Here is a 20,024-nt window from a genome sequence, read left to right as displayed (position 1 = left end):
TTGTTTAAAAATCATCTAAAGAAAATAAGAACCTAATAGCTTTCTATTCCGCTCGCACGAAAAAAAAGATATTAATTTCCCTAGAATGATTTTCTGCAAAAGAAATTAAAAATAAATATCGATTCCTGTGCGTTTTGTGGCTGAGATTTTGAGACAACACACCTTTTTTTCAATTGCGACTTCATGAATGTTTTTAGAACGATTTTCAAAAGATATCTATTCCATCTTTAAGTTTTAATATAAGAAAATGTGGTCTTCTAACAGGGGCTGAAGAGTTAAATTAAGATATATTTAATGCTCTGGCTAAGTTTTATTCACAAATACTGCTTTGTAAAAATCACCTCCATTTTTCAAGTGAAAAGATTTTATTTAAGAGTGTGGAACGTTGGAACATCACAAAAGCCCAATCTTTATACCAATATGTTAATATCAATTTAAGATTTGAAATTTGTCTCGCATTTGTGACATTTTGTTTTACTTTCCTCACAGTTAGTTTCTGGCTGTATTCTTTTTTATTTATTTTTTCTGCTCAGTTTATCATAAGCTTTTTTTTATTACTAATGTGTGCCTTGTCATGTTATTTTCTTTTAATTTTCAATAAAGACTGGAAAAAACAGCTAAACATTACCATAAATCCATGCAATCACTCAAAACGTTGATGCTGTGGATGTTGCTTGTGCATCACATTTATCGGCGTACCAGAAACACGAAAAGACAAAAGGTTCCCTTCTGTACTTTTGTATGTTAAAAATTTTGTAGATTAATTGCGTTAAAATTTTTAACGTTAAAATTAAGGTAATTAATTCCTCAAAACTAACGTCTCAAAGTTCAGCCCTCGTTATGATGAATAGCCAACAATCTGGGGGCAGGTGATCGATATCTCAAATAACCAAACAACGGGGAAATCCAAACAATTCATATCAGGGAATAGACCAACTAATTTATTCAAGGGATTAAAGCGGCACTTCAGAATAAAAGTGTTCCAAGATTAAGCCATGTTCTACTTAATAATGAGGCCTTACTCCAGTATGAAAGACTGTCAGATATTCGTGGATATCAAACCAGAACTGAAGGCGGTTCAAACATTCACAAGCACACCACAAAAGGATTTATTCAGCTGGAGTTCATTTATCTTTTTAGAACCTGACTCGTACATCTAAAGCAGTGAGGAATGATTAGTTTAAAGTTGTCAGAATGCGAGCGGTACAGTAGAACAGCTGATAGAAACCATCAAAAGCATCTGGACAGGATTGTGCAGATGCTGACTTTCATCACATCGGGTTCTCACCGAAAGCAAGCAAATTATACAATAAATGAGTCACCACGTGGCTTAATACACCTATATCCACAGAGCATCAAAGTAACATAAACCGGTTGTATAGATGTGTTGAGACCAAGCGGACCAGAGATACTGGTAGCTGAAGCACTTCTACGCAGTTGGAACTACATTGTAAAGTGTCTTGTGTAGTCATATTCTATCGTGGGAATGACAGCCTGGACAAACTTTAGGAAAATCAGAAGATACCTGGAAGTCTTAGTAAAGGACAACAGTTGTAGGATGGAAGGACAAGAACACAGAAACACAGCAAACTGAACTAACCAAAGGGAATATACAGCCGTTTGGTTTGGATCAAGCAACTTGGTATCACATGGTGTAAGACTAAAGGATACATATGCACTCCCAGCTCTCCACCTCCTTCAGCCACTGTCTCGATGATCTTTTTCATCACTTCAGCATGTCTGAAAACACAGAGGTCATACCAGTGAGGTTCTTATCGACGGGTCTGAGACGACGACACAACAAAAGTATCTCAACCTTGGAGAGAAATGGAAACATTTTGGGAGTTCTTGTGGTGCAGACTGTGTAGGAACCGGTCCCAAGTGAATTCCTCACCTGCATGGATGAACAGAGCACATGGCGGGTGGAGGCAGGTGGGGGTGGTTATCAATGGTGACCGTCTTCTTCACATGGTCCTGGCTGATGTCCTCGTACATCTGCTCCACAGTCAGCGGCTGCCTGTCCTGGGAAACAAAGCGCTTGCCATCGGTTTGCATTTTGTCCGTACAAACATTAATTTGTTGATGTTTGATAAGAAAAAGCAGCCTCAAAGTACTGAACAAAACGTTTTGATAAAGACGTTTAATGATAAAGAAGAAAATGGGGCAATTAAACAGTTGTTTGCAATTTGTAGGTTCAATCATTTTCACTTTATGTTGTAGAGTTGAATAGAGTTAGCATAACCGCACCAGAAGTAGAGTTGTCTACTTAAGCTAAACAGGCTAATCATGTGACTAGAACAATTAGCCTGTGCCTTTGTTTGCCCTATAGCAAACAAACCTACAGCATAGTTTACATGCTAAGCTACAAAGCGTGTTAGGGCCGTTGTACATAAAAAATAACAAAAGAGGTAGTAAATTTCCACCAAAAACACAAACATTTTTAGTTTCATTTTGTAGAAAAAATGGAAAATTTGACGTTTGAAATGTCAAACATTTTCAAGAGATTAGTTTCAAAATTTCGGAGAATTTTTAACAGCTGTTTACTCGATTTTTCAACCTATACTGGCCCTAATACAAAAAGGTCCATGTGTTCCGTTGGGTAAATATTTAGATGAAATAGCAGTTTTACTGTGTGACCTTTCTACAGTTTGCACACCTGCCTGGAAACAAATCTAGACACAACTCTGCACACCTTGAGCGTTCAACTACATACTTCATCATATCCAAAGAGCCAGAGTCGAGGCGTCTGGTAGTATTTGTCGTAGGTGATGTAGAGGTCGTAGGTTCTGGTTTGGAGGATGGCATCCTCACTGCCGGGTTCTACTTTGGGTTTGGTTTCCACCATCTTGCTGGTGTCCAGCGTGGCCTGGAAGCAGGAGACAGATGGCCGTTAGCCAGACGGATTCCCCTCCGCCGACACCAGGAAACCCTCTGAATGTACCTCGTCTGTTTCCAACAAGCCGCTCTCCTCGTATTCTGGAAAAAAGTTCAAGGAGGCATCGTCACAGCGGCAGCAGGCACTGAGATCTGACAACACACTCAGACATCGGTACCTTCCATATCCGCTGCTTCTCCGTCTTCATCCTCCTCTTCGTCGCCGTCGCAACACAGTGCAGACGTGGCGTTCATGTTCTTGTCCTGGAAGTATTCAGAGTTCTGACTGCGTACTTTAACCATCCAGAAGGACGAAGAAAAACACTTTGATCTTAAACACTCTGATTTAAGATCAAAGCAACAAAGTTTAGCTTAAGGAATGCAACAAAGCTGATTGGTTCCTTGCATCACAGGTAGAGATGATCATCCTGGCCAGCGATGTTGTTCCACTGTTCAGACAGAAGAGGAGGCTGAAGAACAGCCTGCGTAATCTTATCTCAGCAAGTTTTGACATTTTTGTCCCGTGAAAATCAGAAATGTGACGGAAACAAACTCCAAATATCCCATGACTGGGATTACTTGGCCATCTGGATGGACTCTTGTAGCCATAGTGTTATTTAGAACTTATACATTCTGAAAAGTGTGGCATGCATTTATAATATCCCTCCCCTTAGTAACCAACAATCCCACAGCATGTTCTTGCCAACACCATGTCCAAGCCTCAACTCTCCTGTAACCTCTAGCAGTTTTTTCCCCCAGGAATTAGTTCCATCCATTTTCTCCACCTGAAGAAAAGCATCCCCGCAGCATGATGCTGCCACCACCATGTTCCACTCTGGTGATGCATAGTGGCCGCTTTCCACCACGTATCTGTTATGTTAGTTCTGATTTGTTCATTTCTTATTGTGGCATGTTTTAACAAATATTTCTTCTGGTTTTGGATGCTTTTGCAGTTAAAACTTTTTCTTTTCTGACATTTATTAGGATGGGTAACCATAGCAACACATTTTTCAAGTTAGTTTCTTTTTTTCTTTTCCTAACAGTGAGCTGCTAATTTACATCCCAAAAGTTCAAATAATACTTGAACTAAAATTCCAGAGTAGTAAAAAAGGAGCAGAACCAAACAGGAAGTTCAAACCATCTCATCTCTTCTACTGATCATAATGGACAAGGAGGAGGAGAAGCAAAACCAGAGGAGGTGGAAAAGGGTTTTATTATGATAATAGTGCATCTACTACCTTAATAAAACATTTAGAGTGTTAGAAGTTGGTTATAATGAGACCAAATGTGAAAAGAAACAGCAGAAATCCTGAAGTCAGCTCAAAAAACACGCTTGGTTCTGTCATTCTAAGAAACACAGAATAAAGTAGCTGACCTTATTGTTGTCCAGAGAAATCTCTCGTACTGCATCTGTGACGCCTAACACACCTGCTGGGACACACACATATGTCAGCATTCATCATACATTAGTTAGTGTGGAGAAGAAACCACACAGAGAATTGGAGGCTGGGATTCCCGGTGATTAGGTCCGATCAGCCGCACGCTGATCAGAACCGGCTCTGTAAGACTGAGCGTCTCCTACCCGAGTTGTGGTAGGTGTCCACCCAGCCGCCGTCTCCATCATCCTCCTCTATGATGGCTTCCAGCTCATCTGAATACTCCATCTGTTTGCAGCGCTTGTAGCATGGAACTGGAAGAGGCAGAGAAGAAGAAGAAGAGCAGGAAACAGACGTTAAGAGCAGAATTCTGAGCAAACTGATTCATCTGGAGTTTAACGCAAAGAGGAAAAGAAATTAAAAAAAGAGTGAGCTCTGAGAACCTAAAGATCGTCAGAAAACTTAAACGACAACCAATAAAGATCTCTTTAAACCGTCAGCAGAAAGTGAGGGCTGGACTGACAGCAATGTTCCTGTCCGGTATTCCATGTCAAAATTCCACTTTTCCACAGTTCTCAGTCCTTTACATTCATTTTAAAATATAAAGTATGGGTTCAATGGATGGATGAGATAATGGAAGGAAGAAACAACAAGTAACTACAAATAAATTAAGTGTGAAACAAGAAATGAAGGACAAGAAGAAGATTTAAATTAATCTCCGGATGGGAATGCAGCTTCCAGAACATATGGATCAGAACTAAAGTGTGAACTGGACCTGGACTTACCATTCCGGGTCAACAGAAACTGTTTGTCCTGTGGCAAATATGGCTTCACCTTTGCTTCTTCCCCAGAGGCCCTAAACAGAGACATTCATTCATATAAGGGAAGGTTACATCAGGGAACCATGGCAACAAGAGTTCATCCAGATGGCCAAAATTTTTTATTAGAAAACAACATTTTACAGTGACCCTTCAGTTTCACTTCCTGTCATGTCTGCTCCTCCTGGATGTGAGCAACATCCTGGTTGGCATGGTTACTCATCAAATCAGATTTTATAAACATAGATATTAATCAAACACAGTGGGGTTTTTTGTCACACTTAAATAAGTCAGATAAAACTAATTGGGATATCAAAGATTAGCAACTATTTTCAAAAATAATTGTATTTAATAGCAGAAACCGTTCTAATTTTATACAAAATTAGAACTTTATCACTTACTAAATCGTGAATTAACTGTACTTAACTAGATCTGTTGGTTCAGTTTCAATATCCAGATTTATTACTGCCTGAATGTTTAATCAGAACCTATCTGACAACCCGAAGTAGGCAGAAAACATAATAATGCCTGCAGACAAACAGCGCCTTAACATTAACAGTGAATGCATTACAAATCTTAAACAGGCTGTTTATTATGGACATTTTAACATAAGATACTAGGAAGATTGGTTTATGGAGAAAAAATTTTTAAATCATTATTTGGAAACTACTGTTTATTTTGATCTAGATTGATAATTTTGGAACATCACAGTGTGACCAAAATGAAGCAAAAGCAAAAGAAATCTATAATGAGGGAAGTATTTTGAATTAAACCTGAGGTTTCTGGATCACTATCTGGCTGCCAACAGATAAACCCCAACCTCATTTCTAGTCCGGTTCATGACTTTATCGCTGCAAACAGTTGACTGTAACCTCTGACCCCACTGTATCTGGGAGCTTGATAAGACCAATCAAGAGCCAGATGTGGCCACTCACCACTTCCATGTGGGACAGTGATGAACCAGGTGATCTCCAGCTGCTACAAACTAAAACAAGACACACAAACACACACAGTCCTGAGTTAGTTTGTCCTCATTATGATGCTCAGATTGAAAGTGTTCTCTCACCTCCTCTGGGGTGATGACTCCAGTCTCTTTGAACTTAGATTCCTACGAGGAACAACCCATAGCTGTGTGTTAGGAACCAGAAATACACAAAACTACAATATTTCAGATTCCCTAGAGCTTCAGAGGAAACTGAGTCTGAGTGAAGCAACGACAGACGCAACTCTGTTTACTTCTAAGGTTCCCTACTCCTAGGTGAGCCACTACCTTAGCTAGCTTCTCCCTGGAAGTTTACCTTTAACACGGGCGTGAGGAACTCGGCCACTCCCAGCGCGGTTCCCTTCACCGTGTTTATGACGTTCTGCATCTTGGACCAGAGCTTCAGCAGCAATACGAGCTTGTTCGGAACCCCTTCCTCTAAAGTCCACCCTTATTTTCACATAGCTACTCAGGCAGGCTGCCAAAAAAGAATGATCACATGACACGAGACTGACACTTCCGGGTCCAAGTTATCGCGATGCACAGGCAGCGGCGGAACCGATGCTGTCCGCCACATTGTGTGTGGCAAATAAACTTTGAGAAACCGCTTGGATATTATTATTATTATTATTATTATTATTATTATTATTAGTTTGTTTTTTTAATTAAACAAACTAAAAAACGTCTAGTTTGACGCAATTTGATGACACTTTTTTTTATTATATTCTAGTAATGGTGATCAATACGACAAAAAAAAACAACCAAAACAATAAATGAAATTAAAAAACGAACCGAACAGCCAACATAAAACAATCGACATCTGTTCTAATGTGATTCACGTGTAATGATTATACTGTAATGTGACTTTATGTTAATTTTGGCGTAATGGCTTCTTCTCTGAATGACCTTTCAGTCCCTGTTAGTCTGGCTGCAGAAATATGCCACAAAACTTCTGTTGACTGGAAATTGTCTCCCAATTCAAACCATTTATTAGTTTTATGTCGTGTTATTATCTTTTTGAGAAATATCAGGGGGAAAAAAGTCAGCTGAATGCTGAATGAAAATAAATGTACAGGTAAATGTGACAGGAGTAGTTCTGGGCTTAACTGTGCCGAGAAATTATATTACATATTTATTTAATTTTTTTTTCTCCATTTGTTGTTTACTATGCAGAGTACACGGAACCAGAACCAAATAAACCTGGTTCAGCTCTTTCTTTAACAAAAAAAAATGCAACTCACAACATGGCGGCAGTTCTGACATACAATCTTTCCGGGACGATTTTTTTTTCTCAACATTCATTATGACAACACACTCATTTTGAGCACATTAAATAAGAGAGTAAATAAGAAGGGGGGGAAATTAGAAATAATAAATAGTAAATAATTACGACGTCATTACGTCTCAAATATTCAAATTAGCCGTAGACGTCACTGAGCCGGAAGCCTATGTGTTAGCATTATTTAGTTTCAAATCACTTTCAGTATTATTACGCTAATAACAGATATAGAGATGGGGTGTGCGGCATGCTGAGTATTACAGCTGGGACGCTGAATGGCGTAGCTGCTGCTCCAGAAGCTAACGGAAGCTAACAGCTAACAGCGGTTGCTCAGAGGGCACTGTGACTGAATGAGCTGAACCATGATCCGGAGTGGAAAGGCCCTCTGCGGGGCCCTCATCTCCAGCTGCTGTGTCCCTGTCAGACACAGTGTTTCGGGAAAGGCCTGGATCACTCCTAAAGGCTTTGACACGGGAATAAAGACCTTCAACAGCTTGACCAAACAGAAAGAAGCTCTGATCCTGGCAAGAGAAGGAACAGCCACCTGGTAGGGAACACACACATGACTCTCACTCTGACTTTACCTGCTTTTATGAGCCACAAAGCTTGTTTTCACATCACAGGTACAGCTGTGGACCTACAGTGTATGACCATGCTCACCTGGGCCATGCATGGTAAACATGTCAACACTGATCTATTCCAGGACTGAATGAGTGGACTTCAACCCTCTGCTTCCTCCCAGTTCTTATGTCAGGTTTGACATCCTGCAGAGGATCCTGACCAGGGTGTTTGGTGTCACCGTGATCCACGCCATGGTCATCACTGACGTCGACGACAAGATCATCAGAAGAAGTTGGGAGGTTTGGATCACGTTCACGTGTCCAACGCAGGGAGACTGCAGAGCGGTTGTTTAGTGTTTCCTTCTCGTGACAGGAAAATGTTTCTCCAGATGTCATTTCCAGAATGTATGAGGAGGAATTCAAGAGGGATATGCTGTCGTTAAAGGTACATTACAAACTATAACCACGTCTGCTCAGAAGAGAGGATGATTGTTATGTTGTGAAAAAAGATGATGAAGTTTGACTTCTGCTTGTCTTGCAGGTGGTTCCCCCTGCCGTGTATCTAAGAGTCACGGAGAACGTGCATCATATCGTTGCATTTATTGAAGGGATCATCAGAAATGGGCACGCTTATGCCACAAAGGAAGGTGAGCACGAATCATTTCTGCTTTTCTAAAATAGCACCTGCGTTTTTCCTGTGTCTGAGTCTGCTTCTTTTGTTGCAGGCGACGTATATTTTGACGTGCAGTCCATTGGTGACCGCTATGGGAAGTTTGTTGGCGCTGCTAGCCCTCATGGACAGTCTGGTAGGCATTGAGAACATGAATATTATGCTTTTCCAAATTTTTTGAGCTCAACGTATGAGAACTGCTTATGGCAACATATTGGAGCGGCTCTCTTGGGTGAGTTCTGATTTATTAGTTTATTCACTTCCTCTGGTTGTGGTTGCTGTGCAGCTGGAAGTATTACAGGCTGAGCTAAATGTATTATGTATTATTTAGTCAATTTCTGCTTCCAACTCTATCCTTTAAATCATAAATGGGAATTATTTTGTAGTTTAGGGTTAAATTGCAAGTGGCCAGCTGTTTTTTTTTCTTTTTTTTTCAAGAAACCTGCAGTGCATTTTTTTTCTAATTCTAGATAGTATATTTAACCGCTCAGTTATCCAATAATATAACATACTGATAAATGTTTTTTTTCCCCTCCAGGTAGCTCAAACAAACGAGACTCCAGGGATTTTGCTCTGTGGAAGCGCTCTAAAGCTCAGGAGCCACACTGGGAATCTCCGTGGGGCCGAGGAAGACCCGGCTGGCATATCGAGTGCTCCACTGTTGCCAGGTTGGATTTTCCACACGTTGTTTTCTACTGTCCAGACCTGCCAATAAACTGTAGCACCAGTGCAGCAAATGAACTTCGTCACTGCCGCATTATTGAAGATTTTTTCCAATTTAATCTGACAAAAGCTATGGTACATAAACGTGTACATGTAGATATTTGTTTTAACCATCATCTCCTTTATTAATGAATATACTTTCCTTATTCAAAGTGTTTCTGAAGGAATTAATTGTGTGTAGCTGATTGTCATATATAAGGTTGTAGGTTCGACTCCAGCTTCCTCCTGCCACACACATATGATTTCACTAAAAATCCATCTAATTCTAATTGACCTGTACAATGAAAAGTTTTGTCTGATTTCATGTCAGACAGAGAGAAATAAAGTCTTTTTAAACAGTGCATGTAGATATTTGGTTTCAACTGGACACTTGAGACTTCGTCTGTTTGAAACTGCAGAATTAAAAATCCCTCACACTGGATTAAAGAGCGAAAAGCGAGTTGAGTTCATTTTTCATGCTATTGAGGGGCGACAGCAGTTACCGGGGCCAATTTTTATAACAGATATCTCATTGCGCTGCTGCTTTCAGCCACATGTTTGGGAATCAGCTGGATATTCACTCTGGAGGAATCGACCTGGCCTTCCCTCACCATGAGAACGAGATCGCTCAGAGCGAAGCCTTTCATCAGTGTGGACAGTGGGCCAACTACTTCCTTCATTCAGGTGAATCCTTTACATTTTCTAAAGCCTTTTTGGACTTTGTCACTTGAGGCAAATATGAGGACTCTTCTTTAACTTAAGGACTTATGTCCCTCTTAGAAATGATACGTTTTGACACATTTCATCAATATATCTCAATACTTCTTGGGTGTTTGAGTGTGAAATATCCTTGTGTAGCATGTGTGTAAAGCTCAAGCGATACAGTAGTTGGAGTGAAAGTGTTGCATCAGCAAAGCAGCAGGGAGGGAATTTAAAAATCTTTCAAATTCTTTTGGGAGTGACCAGAAATTCTTGTTTCCATCTGAGTGCTTTTTTATTTTCTTTTTTTCTTAGAGTTGTTTTTACCTTGTTGATGTCCATGGAAAACTTCACATGTACAAACTGTTTAGCATGCTGAGGAAAAGATGACTGGGCAAATCATAAAATGTTTGACCCAGCTCCTGTAACTTTGTATCAGTACACAATACTGACATCTGGATATTTTTCCACCCATCTTTAGACAAATTTAGTGGCATCCACAAAATACACCAGTGTTTTATGGGCTTAACGAGGTCCAATAAACCAGATGTAAAGTGCAGAGTGATGTGCTGTGCACAACAAAATTAGTCATAAACTGCAAAGAGCCAAAAAAAACCCCCCATCAAATCTAATCAGGAACGTGCAACAAACTTTGTCTGCAGGAGAAATGTAAATAAGATTAAAACATGGAGCCAGAAATGGAAACAAACATTATTTTTACAAGGAAAGTCTATTTCAACTTTCTGCTTTAAGAAAAAAAGTTAAACATGTTGAAAGGCAATTATCAAGGAAAATACCTAAATATTTATAGGACGATAATCTCTTGATAAAAGTTCTGTATTTCAGATAATACCATTATTATCTGAAATACAGAAGTTAATTAGGAAAACATTTAGATTAATAATAATCAATTTCAATGTAGGCTGCAGCAGCCTACACTGAAATTTTACACCAACTGTGTGAAATATGGCGCTGTCTGCATGTGGGTGGACTTCAGCTGTAGACACCTTCTTCTTTTGGGGAAAAAAAAAAAAAAGGAACAGGGCCTAAAATGAAGCCCTGGTGAACTCCTTTTGAAATCCGATTTGTAAAAGTCTTTTCAGGTCTTTGAATTTTGTGTTACTTTTACACCTGACGCAATCATGTTAATATTCCCCTACTTGCCCACAGCAACAGCCAGTGTCCAGCGTCCAGTAACAATATGGTTGATGTGAATGTAACACTGTCTCTTTAAGACGTGTCTGACTGACTGGTTGCTCTTATTCTTTTAGGTCATTTACACCATAAAGGCAGTCCAGAGAAAATGTCTAAATCTCTGAAGAACTATATCACTATCAAGGTAACGATATTATAGATTACTACAATTCAAGCTAAGCTGGAAACCATTAAACTCCAGCTTCTTTGTGGACTCAATACAGAGATTTTTTAGTTGTTTTTTTTTTTTTTTGTTCTTTACTCTTGTTTCACATTAGCGAATCTCATATTTGGAATTTCTACCTCAACCGGAAACATTTCATTAAATTAGAAAAACAAAAAAAGCCCGATAAACAGCAGCAGATTATCTTGTGCTTTTCATGCTGAAAGTAAATCATTTTTTTTCTTCCGTCAGGATTTTCTACAGTCTCACACTGCTGACGAGTTTCGGATGTTTTGTCTGTCGACCAAATATAGATCTGGTGGGTGAGCCTGGAAAGCAAATTGCTGTAGAGTCTCTCTTTCCGCTGTTAGTTGGACTGATGCAATCGGTGAAGTTTCACTGGAACTACATCATATCTACTTCCTCTGTATAAAAAACAAAACCCTCTGTTTCTCTTTCTGACATCTAGTAAAATCAGACTAAACGTTTCCTGTTTTAGGTCAGTTTGGATGAACTAAATTATTTCTATGTGCTAAATTCCAGAATAATTTCACTCCAGAATAATAGACATTTAAATCCCCGATTCATGTTGAGAGATTTTTGTTAATTTGACTTTGTTGTCCTTAAACCTCTTTACAACTTATTTGATGGTATGCTGAGGAATATTGTCTGTTTGGAAGACCCATTTTTTTTCTTGGCTACAGCAAGTTGGAATACTGACGCTAGCTATCGAATGTTTCAGCATGTCTCTAACATTTAAAGTCTTTGTCCCTAAGGACAAACTTTACAAACTTTAATCTGGGGTTTTATGTCTGTGTTCCAGTAATGGCTTCTTATGATTGGCCTTTTATGTTAGTACAGGACTGGTTTCACCGTGAAGAGTGCCACTCTCATCTTTTTAACTTTAAGGCTTAGCCGTACAGGTACCAAAGATAATTCTCTAAAATCCTTTCCCGTGTGTTTTATAAGGTATGCGAACATCTGGTGTTAACAGTAGGTGTGCCCCAGCATTCTTCTGTCTGAACTTTGACAGTGACAGATCAGAGCGTGATGTTGTCCTGCTGTCTCCACAGCCATAGATTACAGTGACGGCAGCATGTCAGAGGCCCGCACCTCTCTGGAAACCATCCGTACCTTTATTAGTGCCGCTCGGGCCTACATGAAGGGCCACCTCCACTGTCCGCCTACGCAGGAGGATCTTCTCTGGCAGAGGTATCGAGGTCTTGTTTGGTTCTTCAATAATTTGCGTTTTTCTCCCATTTCATTCTCTGCGCCTCATTGTTTCGTCAGACTGACTGAAACTAAATCCAACATCCTGACAGCGCTAGCCGATGACTTTGACACGCCCAGAGCCGTCGGTGCACTGATGAAGTTGGTTTATCATGGAAATTGCCAGCTGCGGCCCGTTTCTACGGTAACGCAGGGTCTCGGATTCGTCTATTTGGGGTGGCGGCCTTATGGTGAAGTGTGTGTGTGTGTTTATGTTCAGGCAGAGGGAGGGGTTCGGAGCCCAGCGGTGTTCGGAGCCATGGTGACCTACGTCAGAGATGTGCTGGACGCGTTCGGGATCGACCTGCTGCACAGTCGGGTCAGGACCTTCGTGTGGAGCAGCTGGTGGTCTGACCCCAGATTTCCTCTTTACTCTCTCATGACTGTTTCATTTTTGTGCGAAGGAGGCCGACGTGATGAGCAGCGGCGGAAATCTGCAGGCTGTGGTGGAGCAGTTGACTCGTTTCAGAAGCGAGGTCCGAGCGTTCGCTCTGACCCGTCAGGACCCTCAGGATGAGAAATCTGACTTGTGCCCAGACAGAATCCCGCTCCTGAAATCCTGCGACACCCTCAGGAAGGACCTGGCCCCGTTAGGAGTGGTGATAAAGGTAAGCTTCGTCTCAATCTGGCATATACAGAATCTGGCAGTAGCTACAATCTGTGAATACCAGAGACCCGCTCTAAAATCATAATTATTCACACACCAAATGAGTAATTTGGTGTATGCATTAATATACAGTGGAAACCCTCTTACCACTACCACCAGTGGTAATTCGATAATAGCAAAGCTAATTTCTCCAACTTTAAAGACATTTGGTGCACTTAGCTCCTCATAAACACATTCTTCTGGATGAATCCTAAAAGGCTAATTAAATTGGCTGTTTTGTAAACTTTCAGTTGATTATGACTTCTTGAAGTAGACATTTATATTAATGCTCTTGTTTTGAAGTGAGTGAAGATTATTTACGTAGCAGTTCCGTTTTCTTTCCGTGCTTTGTTTATTTCCCCCACCAATAACTTTATTTCAATCTTACAAGAACAAAACAAGATTTAAACATAAATACATTATTAAGAATTAGCTTGGTGCTCGAGGGTTGTTATCTTTTAAGGTCAGATATAATTTGAATTTAGTTAGTGGTTTAGTATTAACTTCTGCTTGATGTAGCGGGTTAGCATAACTCATGTTTGATTAGCGCTTTAGGATTAGTGCAGCTAACCTTTTAAGGTGGCAGTGCTCACTCTGAAGTTTACAACTACAGTTTATCTAATCTCCACTGTTGGCATACAGCCAATCATCAGCAAGTAAAATGAATGGTGCTCATGGATTGGCTGCTTTGCAAACACCATGTCAAGAAGCAACAAGCTGAGACACTTCAGATTCCAAGCCAAATATTTCAAATATTCTTTATACACTCTAAAAAAAAAATACATGAGAATAATTTAGAGTTTAACAGAAAAATTCACCAGAGGCTGGTCTGATGTGTCCTCTGCGTTTCCAGGACAGAGGAGCGACGTCCACCTGGGAGATAAAGCCGACTCAGAGCGGACAGAGAAGCCACGAACCGGACCAGCAAACATGACTGATTTCAGAACTTTTTCTGTTTTTGCCTAGAAGTAATCAGATGGACTAAAAGGTTTATCATCACTGGTTTTGATCCTTGGCTCAGGATTCTGACCAAACTGGTCTCAAAATGTAAAACTGCTAACTGTTGTACCGATTCTCAGCAGTTAATAAATATGGCCCCATTTCTTCTAGAGCCGCATTTTAATGTCCTCAGGACTGATAGATCACTGTCTGTATTATATAAAGTGCTGTACGATTGGGTGTACAAACTATTAGCAGAAGAAGCAAAAACTGAGCCACTAGGTGAATATTTTTCTTTTTTTTTTATGCAATGTTTCCAGTGATACCAATATGCTTTTGGAGGATATTTCTTGGTTCCAGAATAATAATAATAATAATAATTAAAAAAAAACATATTCTGGGAAATATTTTATATTCCAGAACATTCTGAGATCTCATGTCACAATTCAGCAGATGTTAAATAAAAGAAAACATGTTGTTTTTATTCCTTTTCAAAGTAAAAAGTGTGATCAGAGTGAAGCTGTAGCCTCAGCCCTTATGACGTTATATGCTCCAGTCTCTCGGTAGTTGTGCAGAGCTCCCCCTGCTGCCCGTCAGACGGAGCTGCAGCTCTCAGGCATCAGGTTGATGAGGGAGTTGCTGGCCTGTGCCAGCTCAGTGATGGAGACTCTGCCTCTCTGTCTGATGAACTGAGCCACCGAGTCCAGCTCCTCTGGAGTGATGAAGATGAACTTCCCCCTGTCGTCGATCACGCCTGCAGCAACACGGACAGCGACTTTAAACGTTGGAGATGCGCTGTGGTCGGATGAGGAAACTCCTCAGACTGAAATCCAGCAGGAACGGACAGAGCCGTGAACTGACCTGTGAGCGTGCCTTCAGCTAACAGGTCCTGCAGCCTGGTGATCGCATCCTGTGTTCTCATCCCGAAATGAGACGCCAGGTCTTCGAGGAGAACCACTTTAGACGTCTGCAGACACAGTTATCTCAGAAGCCGTAGCAGAGTGTAATATGTAAGCAGAGGCTCAGGCTCACCTGGATGTATTCTATGAAGTCCTGCAGCAGGCTGCGGGACTGAGAACACAAAAAAGTGGAACAGGCTTAAAGCCATCGCTTTGGGAAACAGGACAGAGATGTGGCGGACATCTGACCTGGTCCTCTGACAGCTGCTCCTGCTCTCCCTGGTCCTCGACGATGAATGAGGCTTTGAGCTTCAAGTACTCCTCCTCCTCTCGCCGCTCCTGCTCCTCTTTAGCGCGCCGCTTGTCCTCCTCCTGCAGAACACATCAGCTCAGGCTCTCAGCTCCTCGTGACGCAGCAGGACTCGGCAGCAGAGGAACCAACCTGTTTCTGCTCCAGCTTCCGTTCCCTCTCCTCCTCCTGACGTTTCTCCTCCTCTCGGAGCTCCTGCATCCTCTTCCTCTCCTCCCGCTCCTCCATCTCTGCCTAACATAATGAAAAAAAAATCAAACTGAAATGATGAAATCACCTTTTAATCTGCACGTCCAGCATCCAGAATGTCTCATCACCTCTCTTTGGGCTTTCTTGGCCTGTTTCTCCTCCAACTTCTTTTGCTTCTTAGCTCCGATTTTTGCTGCTGGCTGGGCAGCCTGCAGCTCTGCCTCCTCATCTTCCACAGGCTCCTCTTCTGAAATCCACAGGAACTTTGTTACACACTCAATAGTACTCACCAAACGGTCTGTTTCATGTCAAAGTTTAAGCTGAGGTTTGCACCAAACAAACAGAAAGCTGCGGGAGTTTACCCTCCTCTGGTCTCTGAGGCCGCCTGTTGGCCATTATAGCGCCCAGGTTCCTCCTCCTCCGGGGCATCCCGGCTCCCCGCTCCTCCGGGGCCCGCAATGGGGCCGCCGCTGCTCGGACAACATCCCTCCTCTGCTCCTGATCAGCTGAAAACAACCAAGACATCCGGTTCCAGCTCAGATTGTACACATTATGGCAACAATGACTGACAACATAGGTTTATATTATAAGAATTGCGTCTGTTTTAATACACATGTACACAGAAAAGCGATATAAAAAAACCCAGATATCTCAAAGATTGCGTTTATATGGACCTCTTGGGCCTCCATAGTTTCGAAAGCTGTTAGCTGACGTAGCCCGACAGCAAACAGTAAAACCAGCAGCTTTCATCCCCGCAGCCTTTATAAGTGTCTATATTTACAGCAAACAGAGCTCTGGATCATAAAAGTTCTCGTCTAAAAGTTGACAACATCTTAAAAGCTAACGTAGCTCCTTAGCATTAGCCTCAAGCTAACCTACCGTCCTGTGTTTTCCTCTGCACCTTCAGCGCGAACACAATGAGGACGAGAAGGACCGCAGCAGCTAGAATATACAGCACTATGTCCATGGTTTAATAAATACTGGTTTTGTATAAATAACTATTCACCTCATTACTACCGAGAATGCGACGTTTCACCGGGACTACTACTACTTTTTCTTTGGTCTTAGGCGACTGAATAACGGCGAAGTGGAGCGTTTCCGCCACCTGCTGGTACTTCAGATATGCGCAGTGGGGTGGAGCGCACACTGCGGTTAAATCAACATTACAGTAATAGGAAATAAAAGTTGAAACTGAAGGACTAAAAACTACTTTTTTTCTCCAAATGTGTAATTAGATTATGTAATCAGTTACTCTTAGATGTTAGAATGTATCACATACTAGAAGAACTCTGTTATAAATGTCTGCAATATTTTTTTTTCTTTGTAAAATTGCCTTGAGTCCGACTCATATCACAGACAGTGTAACACGTTCCAGTGCAAAAAAAATGCACTGGCCAGTCTGACAGAACTTATAAGTGACAGAAACATGAGTTAACATTTGTAAATTTGAATTAAACTTATTGATGTAATTGAATCAATTCCACTTTAGTCCTTTTTATTAAACAATGCAAATTCAGCTTATTATTGAAACAGTGTTTGTTCAAAGAAAACCAGCAGATTGCATAATGTTAACTTTAATGTTTATCATTCAGGAACTTGCTTTGCTTGCAGGTTCAGAAGATTTGTTTATAGCTTTTTATTGCTTTAGCCAAACTTTTAACATGTTATCTGTAGACAAAATGTTAGCATTTGCGTTGAATGTAATTTGGAAAGTTCACGTTAATACTGACTTTTGCTCCTCGTTATTGCTGCACATCAGTTCTTAAGGTTACTCCCTGCTCTTGAAACCTTTGGCGATTGCTGTTTTAAAACAGACCAGTTCTCGCTGCTATTTTTCAATTCAGTAGATGTTTTTCTCAGCATGAAAGAGATGTCTTTAAACACAAATAAATATTAAAAAGCAGTGGTGCAATAGGGAATTCTTTTACAACAATGCAGGTAAGTCTAGATGATGATGATGTCATAGCTTCTAAAGTATCAGTATCAATAGACACACCCTTAACGCCATAGACACATTTTATTGAAGCTCTCTGTCATAACAGTGTCATGCTAAACATTCAGAACAGTGCAGGACACTAGCATGAACTGAAAGGTCACTGAGAGAGGAAGAGGTCATGACCCCTGCACACAAAAAGCTAGACGTACTCTGCAGATGCAGTTTTTTTTGGAGATGTGGTCAAAACTGTGTTTGCTCATAACGACCTTGTGACATTTAGAGGACACAGAGGGAAGCTCGCAAGCCTGGACTTTACAAAACCGATTCCATTATGAGGAAAGAAATTCTGATGCGACTCGTTTCGTCTTTTCTAAAGACGATACTCGGACTGTGTGCTGGGAAAATATGCAAGCCTTTTATTAGGAGCAATGGCAGTATGAAAATTTATGATTTAAGTGCTGGTAGATCAGTGAGTGATTTGTGAGTGAATAAAAACTCATAAAACAATCTTTCAGTTCCTATGCTTTGTAATAAAGTTCAGATGGTTGCAGGCATCAACAGTATCATTTCCACACTCAAAGGTTTTGCGTAAAGCAGGAATTTTTATAGCAATCCTAGTAGGTTCCATTTTTTCCAATATTACACCATCATAACTTGTGATAAGCCTGCTAGTTCCTCTTTTCTAACTCACTTAGTTGCAGTCAGAATTGACCAATCAGCAGGCAGAGTTGGCTTAAATGGGGGCGACAAGAAAGCAACCTCCAGTCTGAGGATCTGAGCACAGAGACCACTAACTCCTACACCCAGGTAAGAGACTCAAACTTTCTATTTCTGCTTTTTAACAATCTCCATCCATTTATAAAAATCGACTGCATGTTTTTCTATCGTCAGTTTAAACTATGTTGATTTGTTGACATATTTGTTCTATGACAGAGAATCTGTACTGCTTCAATTTAGTAAATTATTTGACATATTACAGAATTAAAACACAATTTCTTTTCTAATTTTATACATTTGCTTGATTTCACTTTCCAGTTTAGTGACATCTGAGAATTCTCTACTTAAAAAAAGCTAATAAATGACAAAACGTTTCCTACCTTTCTGTTTGCCCCTTTTCAATTTAGTAGTCTTTAGTGATAAACAAAAGTGTTTACATTTTCACATTATAAAAAACACAAAAAGAAATATTTTGTGTGTTTTTTTTTGGACTTAGATTTGAATAGAATAGAATAAAGTCAAGAGCTTTTCCATTTGAATGAACGTAAATTCCTTGATAGCAACGACAGATTGATCTGTTACAGTACAGTCAACTTTACTTGTTATATTTTTGTCACTCAGTCATGAATTATTGAAGGAAATATCACACAAAATTTGGATAATTTATCACCGATTCAGTTTTATCAAATTACAGAAACCTGACATATGGCCTGTGTGGCCTAAAAATCCACCCCTGCTTCCAAACGTTTACATCCCAAAGCTGGGGGTAAATTAAAGGTTCTGGTACTCATATGTGGTGAGGAAGAAAAGGTTTTCTGGAACCTGACTGATTTTGTTTATTACAGATAAAATGAGGCGTGCAGTGGGTGTTTTCTTCTTCCTGCTGACTCTCTGTCAAGGTGAGGACGCAAACACAATCCGTGTCTGGAAGCTTTAATCGCCTGAAAACTCTCGGACCTCCCTAACAACAGACAGCTTATAAAAATGTGACATTACTGAGACGTTATTTATTGCTAATTCATTTCCATATTTACTGTTATTCCCCAGGAGAGTCCTTGGTGTGCAACTACTGTTACTCGTCCAGCAGTTCACTCTGCCAGCCCACCGGCACTCAGACGTGCTCAGGAAGCCAGAATGCATGTGGCGCTGTCATCCTAACAGGCGCCATCAGTGAGTACTCAAGAAGACCGGCGCAATTAGTGTGAACGTTAATTCTGATCACCAGAACATAAGCTGGTTTATTTCGTCTCTTAAAATGCAGAACGTTGTCGTTTCTAACGTGCTCCTGCTCAGACGTGTTTTGTCTTTGGCTTTCTGACTTCAGGCAGCTCCTTTCGCCAGTGTATGAACATGGCCGTGTGCCAGGGCTTCATCAGCACACCTGGAGCGTTTGCCTCCTGCTGCAGCACCGACCTCTGCAACTGAGCCTCGTCACAGCAGCCTGAAAGCCACCGGGTTTCTACACAGGCTTCATATTACTTGCTGCATTCAAACCAGAAACCACTCCATTTCATTCAAGCAGCTCGGCTAACTGGCGCCAACTTTAAATCAGCGAATCAGTATGGATAGTTGGCACTAGATTCCCCTCTGATTTATTTCCAAAGACAAACAAATAATAAACATGCGTTTGATCACACTCGTTTCTCATTTATATCTTTACATTGTTAAGTTGATTCCTTCAGCAGCACTAGTTCTTCAGTTGCAGTGGATGAGGACAAGTGACTGTAGACAGCAGTTCTGAACAAAAGTGGTTTGTGGGTTTTTTCTTCTTCTTCTTCTTTCATGTGATTCCACTTACTGAC

The 20,024-nt window shown here is 40.7% G+C and overlaps 3 protein-coding genes across 6 annotated transcripts; 1 reads left to right on the top strand and 2 right to left on the bottom strand.

Moving 5' to 3' along the window:
• Positions 1-920: 920 nt before the first annotated feature.
• atg3 (autophagy related 3) lies at positions 921-6,578 on the bottom strand. Of its 2 annotated transcripts, none has more exons than XM_032556008.1 (12): positions 6,367-6,578; positions 6,135-6,176; positions 6,004-6,053; positions 5,036-5,106; positions 4,457-4,564; positions 4,250-4,305; positions 3,054-3,138; positions 2,942-2,976; positions 2,714-2,866; positions 1,895-2,022; positions 1,672-1,740; positions 921-1,525 (listed from the first exon to the last, which is right to left on the bottom strand). In XM_032556008.1, the coding sequence occupies exons 1-12, from the start codon at positions 6,436-6,438 to the stop codon at positions 1,444-1,446; spliced, it is 951 nt and encodes a 316-aa protein (XP_032411899.1). In that variant the 5' UTR covers positions 6,439-6,578; the 3' UTR covers positions 921-1,443. The 2 variants fall into 2 exon arrangements, with proteins under 2 accessions (XP_032411899.1, XP_032411900.1); XM_032556009.1 differs by having other exon boundaries at positions 4,250-4,302.
• An 878-nt stretch (positions 6,579-7,456) lies between these two features.
• On the top strand, positions 7,457-14,648 carry cars2 (cysteinyl-tRNA synthetase 2, mitochondrial). 2 transcript variants are annotated; one of them, XM_032555977.1, is made up of 15 exons: positions 7,457-7,876; positions 7,953-8,003; positions 8,072-8,189; positions 8,263-8,334; positions 8,431-8,536; positions 8,615-8,695; positions 9,098-9,227; positions 9,812-9,945; positions 11,232-11,299; positions 11,570-11,636; positions 12,391-12,529; positions 12,608-12,731; positions 12,807-12,905; positions 12,991-13,194; positions 14,086-14,648. In XM_032555977.1, exons 1-15 carry the CDS (start codon positions 7,692-7,694, stop codon positions 14,164-14,166), a joined length of 1,659 nt encoding a protein of 552 aa, XP_032411868.1. In that variant the 5' UTR covers positions 7,457-7,691; the 3' UTR covers positions 14,167-14,648. The 2 variants fall into 2 exon arrangements, with proteins under 2 accessions (XP_032411868.1, XP_032411869.1); XM_032555978.1 differs by lacking the exons at positions 7,457-7,876; positions 7,953-8,003 and having other exon boundaries at positions 8,074-8,189; positions 8,279-8,334.
• Positions 14,477-16,656, bottom strand: ddrgk1 (DDRGK domain containing 1). 2 transcript variants are annotated; one of them, XM_032556012.1, is made up of 9 exons: positions 16,449-16,656; positions 15,932-16,075; positions 15,698-15,816; positions 15,513-15,614; positions 15,320-15,442; positions 15,204-15,242; positions 15,033-15,138; positions 14,717-14,925; positions 14,477-14,665 (listed from the first exon to the last, which is right to left on the bottom strand). In XM_032556012.1, exons 1-8 carry the CDS (start codon positions 16,534-16,536, stop codon positions 14,765-14,767), a joined length of 882 nt encoding a protein of 293 aa, XP_032411903.1. In that variant the 5' UTR covers positions 16,537-16,656; the 3' UTR covers positions 14,477-14,665; positions 14,717-14,764. The 2 variants fall into 2 exon arrangements, with proteins under 2 accessions (XP_032411903.1, XP_032411902.1); XM_032556011.1 differs by having other exon boundaries at positions 14,567-14,925.
• Positions 16,657-20,024: the final 3,368 nt, after the last annotated feature.

The sequence above is a fragment of the Xiphophorus hellerii genome, chromosome 24 (assembly GCF_003331165.1).
Source record: "Xiphophorus hellerii strain 12219 chromosome 24, Xiphophorus_hellerii-4.1, whole genome shotgun sequence".
NCBI classification, from domain to species: Eukaryota; Metazoa; Chordata; class Actinopteri; order Cyprinodontiformes; family Poeciliidae; genus Xiphophorus; species Xiphophorus hellerii.
Note: the sequence above shows the minus strand (reverse complement) of the source record. Positions and strands in the feature narration are given on the sequence as shown.